Source organism: Lactuca saligna, chromosome 2 (assembly GCF_052625555.1).
Source record: "Lactuca saligna cultivar CGN05327 chromosome 2, ASM5262555v1, whole genome shotgun sequence".
NCBI classification, from domain to species: Eukaryota; Viridiplantae; Streptophyta; class Magnoliopsida; order Asterales; family Asteraceae; genus Lactuca; species Lactuca saligna.
The window spans coordinates 36,810,709-36,820,298 of NC_136418.1; the positions used below are offsets into that span (position 1 = coordinate 36,810,709).

The 9,590-nt window shown below is 30.7% G+C and overlaps 1 protein-coding gene across 1 annotated transcript; it reads left to right on the forward strand.

Moving 5' to 3' along the window:
• Positions 1 to 830: 830 nt before the first annotated feature.
• Positions 831 to 5,142, forward strand: LOC145030867 (enolase 1). Its single transcript, XM_078979304.1, has 17 exons — positions 831 to 984; positions 1,462 to 1,525; positions 1,648 to 1,712; positions 1,812 to 1,859; positions 1,972 to 2,058; positions 2,159 to 2,239; positions 2,336 to 2,437; positions 2,529 to 2,609; positions 2,719 to 2,793; positions 2,880 to 2,942; positions 3,153 to 3,233; positions 3,473 to 3,667; positions 3,750 to 3,800; positions 4,368 to 4,456; positions 4,551 to 4,602; positions 4,722 to 4,778; positions 4,861 to 5,142. The coding sequence occupies exons 1-17, from the start codon at positions 916 to 918 to the stop codon at positions 4,939 to 4,941; spliced, it is 1,341 nt and encodes a 446-aa protein (XP_078835430.1). The 5' UTR covers positions 831 to 915; the 3' UTR covers positions 4,942 to 5,142.
• The last annotated feature ends 4,448 nt before the right edge of the window (positions 5,143 to 9,590 follow it).

Below are 9,590 nucleotides of genomic sequence, written 5' to 3' on the forward strand. Positions count from 1 at the left end.
AAAGTTGATTTGGATTCGTTAATTATTTATAAAAAATCATAAAAACATTAAAAAAATCAATTTGAAGTTTAAAAAAATCGGTTTATTTATATTTCAATGTATTTTAGTAGCCCGCAAATGTTAAAAAAATAAACAATCTTCTTTTTTCAAATTGCAGGCGTTTGGTCCACCTCTTTATTGCAGAGGTTTACAGATGTGGTCTGCAGACTGCAGACATTTTGGTTTAGAAAAAACAAACAATACCGAAATCTTGTTGAAATCTGCATATCTTATTGATTATGTTATCAGTAGTAATAAATTAATAACAAAAAAATCGATTTTTCTGTTAACCGTCAGAGGCAAAAAACATGAACCTTAACCTAACTGAAACCGAAGATTTTAGCAGGTTGGCAAACAAACTTGAAAAAAAAAACCAACTCGTTTAACCTTAAAATCGTTACAGTTTTTTAGATTTTCAGTTCGGCTTTTTAGTTTTCAGAAATTTTGAAAACCCCTAAACTCCATGGTGTTGAAAGAAACAACAAAAACCTTATTATTATTTCTCTTGTGTGGTAATGAGACCAAAATGTGGACATCGTGGAGTAAAAACAAGAAAAAAGAGCCATGCCTTACTTTCCACCTAAAAAGGGAGCCATGTCCTTTTAGGTGTAGGAAAGGTCAAAAGAAGATCACTTTGGGGGCTAAATTGTAAATATTGTTTAGCATCGAGATTAGGATTGTAAACGCTACTAAACTCGAAGGTTAAGATTGCAAATAACCGTGGCATCGGTCTTATGGCTTTCAAATCACGCTGATCTGACGGCTGCTATTGACTTCAACACTTTACAAATACCCGGCGTGCTTCACTTCGATTCTTCCGCATCTCTCACCTAACGCATCTCTCTCAACTCTCTATAGATCTTAATCTCGAAAAACATGGTGGCCACCATCAAGTTAGTAAAAGCACGACAGATCTTCGACAGCAGAGGCAACCCAACCGTTGAGGTTTGTTTTACTTTTAGATCGCTCAACTTCTGCTGTAATTTTGCTTTTTGAAATCGTTTTTTAGAGATTTCGTTGCTAAGATGAGTTTATATGTTCAATCGGTGACAGTTGTTGTTACACTAACCGAGTTTCCAGTTTCTTTTAGTTGTTTTAGTTTGATTTCTTTCAAAAAAATCGGTGCTATAATTCAAGTGATTGTGTTTGACTTGCTTTTAGATCGTCGTTATCGATACAAAGTAGCAGATGCATATGTTTGAATCAGACAGTTATTTTTACATCAAAGTATAAAATCGAATTCGACTTTTGCTACCGATCTGTTATTGATTCGATTCTTACTTGATTCCTAATAAATATCTAACTTAAAATCAAGCTAACGAACTTCATATTAACTTAATCGCAAAGCGATAAAGTATTTCGATTTTTTCTGGAGAAGTTTGTATACACTAAAACTTGAATGATAACATTAATCTGACACAGGTTGATATTACTCTTTCCGATGGCACATTGGCCCGAGCTGCTGTACCCAGTGGTGCATCCACCGGTAAGATTTGTTTCACCAATCGACATATGACTGTATATTCTACTCCACTTCACGTGTCAGATGCATTCATTTTGCTATTTTGTACATTTTTTCATTATATTAATATAATTGTTGTCGTGTAGGTATTTACGAGGCCCTTGAACTAAGGGATGGAGGGTCAGACTACCTTGGAAAAGGTGTCTCCAAAGTGAGTTACTTGTTCTTGTTGACACTATTTCTTTATTTATATATTCAGATCAAGATCAACAATGTCTGATATAATTATACTTTTCTTTTATTTGATTAGGCTGTTGCAAATGTTAACACAATCATCGGCCCTGCTCTAGTTGGCAAGGTTTGTTCATAAATCTCAACTCAACCCTCAATATTGATTATTGTATTTGTACTTTATGCATATAGACATTATTGTGATCCTAAATTCCTAATATATATCTTCTGTATTTCAGGACCCAACTGATCAAACTGGAATTGATAACTTCATGGTTCAACAGCTTGATGGAACTCAAAACGAATGGGGTTGGTGCAAGCAAAAGGTAGAGAATCAAAATGATTTGATTTTGTTATTTCATATTCTTTAATGGAAGTAATACTTACTTACTTAGTTACTTACTACGAAACCATTTTGTTTTTTAGCTTGGAGCCAATGCTATCTTGGCTGTGTCTCTTGCACTTTGCAAAGCTGGAGCTAGTGCCCTCAACATCCCTCTTTACAAGGTAATTTCAAATCATTCAATTTACTCTTTTTTCTCATCAAAGTGTTGTTTTACATTCTTTTGTTGACTGGAAACTTCTTTTGACTTGTGAATGCAGCATATTGCCAACTTGGCTGGAAACAAGAACTTGGTTTTGCCAGTGCCTGCATTCAATGTCATCAATGGTGGATCACATGCAGGAAACAAACTTGCCATGCAGGTATGTCATGATTATATACTTTACATCTTGTTGTATATTGGAGTCTTGATATCTTTTATTTGAAAGATTCTCAACAACTTAATTTTTTCAGGAGTTTATGATTCTCCCTATTGGTGCATCCAGCTTCAAGGAAGCAATGAAGATGGGTGTTGAAGTATACCACAACTTGAAGGTTAGTTAGTTAGTTAAATATTTTGACATTGACTAATTAAGATTTCTACTTTGCTTTTGGCTTTAGGTTAACTAATCTTTTTCATTTTTGATTTTTCCCATGATTTCAGTCTGTGATTAAGAAGAAATATGGTCAAGATGCAACCAATGTTGGTGATGAAGGTGGCTTTGCTCCTAATATTCAGGTAAACCACATGTTATCTTGGTGTCTTTTTCCTAATTTTTATGTATTTGAGTATTTCTAACATGAATTTGTCTTTTTTAATTATAGGAAAACAAGGAGGGTCTTGAATTGCTCAAAACTGCAATTGCTAAAGCTGGATACACCGGAAAGGTAATTAATTTTAAAGTCAAATCTTTTTCAAAAGAAATTTTGGGACATCAAAAGAAAATTTTACCTTTCAAATTTCTAAATTATTTAGAACTTAATGGGGAAAACATTATTTACCTGACTTTCTCTATTAAGTCCTTTTCTTCTTTAAAATTTTAGAGTTAACTAAGTCATGTTTTCAATTATAAAGGTTTCAATGTCTTATTCCTTTAGGTTGTCATTGGAATGGATGTTGCTGCATCTGAATTTTATGCAGAGGATGGCAAGACCTATGATCTCAACTTCAAGGAAGAGGTAACTTTGGAAAATTACAAATATACCCTTTTTCCAAAACACCAAAAAAGCTACTTTTTTTAAACCAAAATTAGCAATATGTAGCCCATAACACAGTGTATTTACATTTTTTACACACAAAATCAACACCTTTACATTTCTTTCTGACATTTGGAATATAAAAAGAAAGTTTGTTGCTTTAATCTGATTCTGAATTTGTAACAATTTTCCTATATATGGTTTTTTCTTTCTTTTTACAGAACAATGATGGAAAAGAGAAGATTTCAGGAGAACAATTGAAAGATCTTTACAAGTCATTTGTGAGTGAATACCCAATTGTGTCAATTGAGGATCCCTTTGACCAAGATGACTGGGAACACTATGCCAAGATGACAGCAGAATGTGGTGAAGAAGTTCAAATTGTGGGAGATGATCTTTTGGTCACCAATCCAACGGTTAGATTTTCATTCGCCATGTCATCTTCAACTTCTTTTTTCATTCTATAAAAATTATTAATCAAATGTTTGTTATTTACAGAGAGTTAAGAAGGCAATTGATGAGAAGACATGCAATGCTCTTCTTCTTAAGGTATATATATGTCACTTATATCTTATTGATTTAGAAATCACTTCTAGGCAATTTACTTTTTTTGACCTTTTCATTGATTTAATTTAGCCATTAGTCTTTAAAAAATTGTTTTTTGTTGGTTACCTGGTTTTGATACATACTTTCACCCTTAATTTGATCTAGTTAGTGACTAAATTGTTAACAAAAGTAGTAGTTGTGGGGTTAAATGATAAAATTGTGTAAGTACTTTGTTTTATCGATTTACCTAATTAACTATTATTGTAGTGAATAAATCCTTAATACTTTATATGACTGTTAACTTTTGAAATAAAGGCCAAATACAGAAAAGCATAATTTTTATTTTTGTCAAAGTATTAATAATAGTCACCCCTTATTAATTAGCCATTGAACTAATATTTTTGTTGTTATAATATTTACACAGAAAATTCCATGATTTTGGGAAATTTTTTGATGGAGTCCTAATTTTTTTCTTGAACAAAGAAGTACCGTTTATTATGGTAAAAGAACAAGTGTTTATTTATTTTATATTTTGCCCTTAATTCTGTTTTTTTTTTTTACTGTTATTAGGTTAACCAAATTGGATCCGTGACTGAGAGTATAGAAGCCGTGAAGATGTCCAAGCATGCTGGGTGGGGTGTAATGGCCAGTCACCGAAGGTACAAAAATCCCTTTCAAAATATATAAATTATAAATATCCGATTTGCTTTTTCTAAATAAATAAAAATATGAAATAATTTATTATGTTTGCAGTGGTGAAACTGAGGACACCTTCATTGCTGATCTTTCTGTCGGTTTGGCTACGGTAATTATCATAATTTTATACAAATTATATCATTATTATTCCTTCATTTTGCTTTTTATTGAAAATTATAAATTTCTTGTTTACTGATTAAAACAATGCAATGCAATGGAACCTTCCAGGGTCAAATCAAGACTGGAGCTCCTTGCAGATCTGAGCGTCTAGCAAAATACAACCAGGTTGACTTTTTCTCCCTTTCTTCCTTCATATTATAAATAATGACAGTTTTTAATGAAATTTATTGGTGGATGATGATATCAGCTTTTGAGAATTGAAGAAGAGCTTGGTTCAGAGGCAGTTTATGCAGGAGCAAACTTCAGGAAGCCAGTTGAACCTTACTAGAGAGATCTGTGTTCACAGATACGAGGAAGAGTTGTCCATGCGGAATGTGGTAAAAATCAAAATAAAGTGTTTTATTGAATAATGGCAAGGACTCAAATTTTGTGTTGAGGTTTTTTTTGACTTCTGAAATTTGTGTATTTGGTAGTTGTTGTTTTTCCCAACTTTACCTTTTATTCCTAATGATACTGGGTTTCTTTTTTACTTAATGAGCTTTGGGAGGTTGGTGTTTAATATCAAAACCATGCACCATTTCTTTTCGACTTTGGGGATACATTTTATACTTATCTATAAAACTGCAATTACGTTTTTTTGGTCTCAGTCAAAATGAAAGTTTAAAAAAATGTTTGGATTAGTTTATCCTGTATCAAAATATAGGTAAGTTGTTTTTTAATGTTTGGTAATTTTTGTTTATATATTTAATATGACCAATAAGGACTGAATATATGGTAAATTGGTTGAATAAATCACAAGTTATTTATCGAAGCACTAAAAAGTGGTGGTTATTTTAGATAAATTTGAACCTACCAACTTATTATATAAGTCATAAGTCATCTATTGAAACACTAGAAACTGATTGTTAGTGGTGAGGTTTGACACCGATTAATTTTGTTCCAAAAAGTAGAAAATTCCAAATCGCACTGTTAATTAATGAAGTCGACTTAGTGGATTAAGACATCTAACCCTTTCCCGATTTATTTTTTCTGCCAAACTCTTTAACGATACAATTCATTAATATGACTGCAAATTTTGTTGATATGGGAAGGTGAATGAAATTATTTGAAGCTATCGATTAACCTATCTATCTAATAGTATATTTAAAGTTATTGAAATAGTTAAATTAGTAAAGAAATAAAAAAATAAACATATATAATGAAATATTATTAAAAATGCATATTTAATAACCGTTTAATATGATTAATAATTAAAAGATAAGTGGGCTAGTAAATACTAATTAATAATGAAATCTAATGAAGATACTCTTAATCTCATTCTCAAACAGATAATAATTAGCTATAAATCCCCATGGAGATGCTCTTAATCTCAATATGAATCCCATTGGAGATAATTTTAATCTCGTTCTGATGATTTATTCGGTTTTTAAAGAAAAGGTCTTATGTTATTTGTTCATAAATTTTACTTGATATAAGAAAAAAGAAACAATTTCGAGTTATGGGCTTATGGCCTTTGAATGCTATTTTTAGCATATTTTTACATTTAACATGGGTTCTTTTGGATTAAAAAAAAAAAACTAATTACTAATCTACGAAAGTAATTAATCATTTAAATTAGGAATTGTCCCAAAATAGCCCATGAAACCGTAGGTATTTGGAATCGTCTACTGTTTCGTTAATTAGTCTACTATTTCGTGAGTATAAAAAAAATTTCATTTTGAAGATATAAAAGCCTAGGTTTTTTTTTTTAAACCTACGGGTTTCTCTCTATAAAATACGGTTTTTCAAACCCTAACCTACGGTTTTGGTTTAAATCTATGTTTTTATTTATTTATTTATTTATAACAAAAACTACGATTTTGGGTTGAAGTCTACGGTTTTGGTTAAAAAGCTATGTTTTTTTAATAGAGTATTTTTTGAGAATTATTTTGATTAAAAGTATTGTTTGTAAAATGTAGAGTAGTTTTTTGATAACTATTTTGTTAAAAAATAACTTTTTGTAAAATATAAAATTGGTTTTTAACAATTATTTTAATAGAATAATTTTTTGCTAATATGTAGATTATTTTTTTGAGTTGGTTGACTATTTTCTTTTGGTAAACTAAACTATTTTTTGGGTAAATTTGACCATTTTTTTGCTAAAATTTATTATTTATTTTGCTACTACTTTTTGTTAAACTTGACTATTTTCTTTCAATGGAGCACTCGAAGAACAACGAGGTACGTCCGTTTTTAATCAAAAATCTACTGTATTGTTAATTAGGAGTAGTTTTTGTATGTGGGGATAATTTTTTTTTTTTGAAAAAAACCAAAAAAAAATTAAAACGGTAGGTTTCCAAGAAAATCTCTTCCAAAACCTTCCCTGGTTTTCTAAGAGTATCTTTTCTAGACTCAGCGGTGAATCTAGAACAGAATAGCACGTGGTTCCTACTTAAGTGAAGGCGAAAAAACCAAAGAGTCAACACTATTTATGATAGATTGGGCCGAATCAAACCAACAAAAAAACAACGGGTTTGTAAAAACTCGAGTTCAGTCGGACCAATAGAATAGTTAAAAATTGGTAAAATCAGTCTACTTAACACAAAAATCTTATTTTTGCAACAAAAAAATAACTACTTTGCACGACCGAGTCTCTTTTCATTTGCAACAACCATTTTGTACGGCCAACAATATGAGAAGAGTTTTTTTTTTTTTTTTTTTTTTTTTTTTTTTTTTTTTTAATATAAATTTCCTAATAACCATTCATAATTTATTTTTATAACATCAAACAGCTTCAATTCTCTTTTTATCTTCGATGTCTGATAGATTTTAAAAATATTAACCATTTGTTTTGAAATGTAAGTATCAGTTTTCCATTATTTATTTATTTATTTGTTTTCTTATTTTGTCAAATATTATTAGGTAGGTTCTAATTATTTTTAAGGTAACTCCTATTCTTTTTCTATTTAAATGTTATAAAAATTAAAAAAATTAGGTGAACCCTTACTTGTAAGTGGCTTCGCTTCTATTAGACTACATGAAGCAACAAAACTTCCAAAAATATTATTCAAATGATTGAAGAATAGGAAAGTGACCTTAACAAAATTATCATTTGATAAAACTCCACAAATTGTTCCTTTGGTTAGCTGAAAATTGACAGTTTGGTCCAAAAAGGTTTGGATTAGCACAGGAGGTCCAAACTATTTATTTTGTTGCGAGTTTGATCCAAGTTTATATAAACTTTGTCATAATGACTATTTTGCCATTATTATTTTTTTTAGTTTTTTTTATTATTTAAATACTTTCTTGATTAAAAGAAAAAATTAAAAAAATTGCATTTTGTATTTTATTTTTATAGATTTTTATAAGAGAATATAAAAAGAAAATTTACATTTTCAATTTTATTTTTATATTTTTTATAACAAAATAAAAAAATAAAAATGAAATCTCTCTCATATACGACATCTCTCTCTATATATCTATCTCAATCTAGGTTTGTTTTGATAAACACCCAAGAACATCATCATAAATTCAAGAGCACTCAAGAATATAGCCATCACCACCGTCCGCCACTACCACCACCTCTATCTCCACTTAAAAATCATTCTTGAAACAAAACACACACACACACACAACATCTGGGTTTGTTCTTGAGCTCTCTCCCAAAAAATTATTGCAAAATCTGAAGCTTCATCAAGAGTTCAAGAACACACGCACTTATATTCAAGAACACATTCATGAACCCATATATGATTAACATAAACACACACGAAATCAAATCTGATGAACACACACACATGCACACGAAAGCAGATCTGATGAACACACTCACACACACACAAACACACGAAATCAAATCTGATGAACACACACACACACACATGAAATCAAATCTGACAAACACAAACATACGAAATCAAATTTGATGAAGGGCTTTCAGATCGAGTTAAAGGGTTCTCGGGTTCACATCTCCGATATCCTCATCAGACGACGAGCTCCTCCTCAGAAGTGTTGCCTTCGAGTCGCACACGATGGAGCTGGAGCCGCTTGTTAAAGCAAGCCCTAGAGCCGCTGTAGAAATGCTTGTCTCCAAAATCGGCTCACGTCTCCGATCTCGTCCTTGAAAATGAAGAATTTTTTGTATGTGTTTGTCTGTGTGTTTCCAGGGGACGAAGAAGAAAAATTCTTGTCACGAATGTTGATTTTTTTTTTTTTGAGAGAGAGATTTCATTTTTTTTATGTTCTTATAAAAAATTATAAAAATAAAATACAATGCAATTTTTCTTTTTTATTTTTTCTTTTAATCAAGAAAGTATTTAAATAATAAAAAAACTAAAAAAGAAAAAAAAAATAAGGGCAAAATAGTCTTTATGAAAAAGTTTATAGAAAGTTGGACCAAACTCGCAACAAAATGAAAAGTTTGGATCTCTGGTGCTAGTCCAAATCTTTTTGGACCAAAGTGACAATTTTCAGCTAACCAAATGCACCATTTGTACAGTTTTGTCTTATCATTTTTACTCAAAATAAAAGTTGCCCAAGGAAAAATGAGCCATAGTCAAATCGTCACCTCTTGTCAGCATGGAACCCTCTACAACATCTCGAACTGCATCAATGAAAAAAAAAAACAATCAATTTTAGAACACCCACAAACCCTATTTGAATAGCAATTTTAGTATAAAATTAGCTTATTTAAATGAGAAATATATAAATAATCAAAAGCATCAACTCAATCTGAACTCTCAGACTATATGAAGTAAGAAACTTCCAACAGGATTATTCAAATTACAAATAAAACCATCAAATTATCGACCCTTGAAACAGTTGGGCATTTAGAAACCCAAAATGATCAACTTATCATAATGCTAATTCGTTTTCAACATAGAAATTAACTTAAAAAAGTCAAACAACCCAAGTTTTGAAGCACCGATACAAATTGTTCCATATTTGTAAGGCCCATTAACTTAAAAAGAATCTGTAATATTCCAATACCACAGGGAC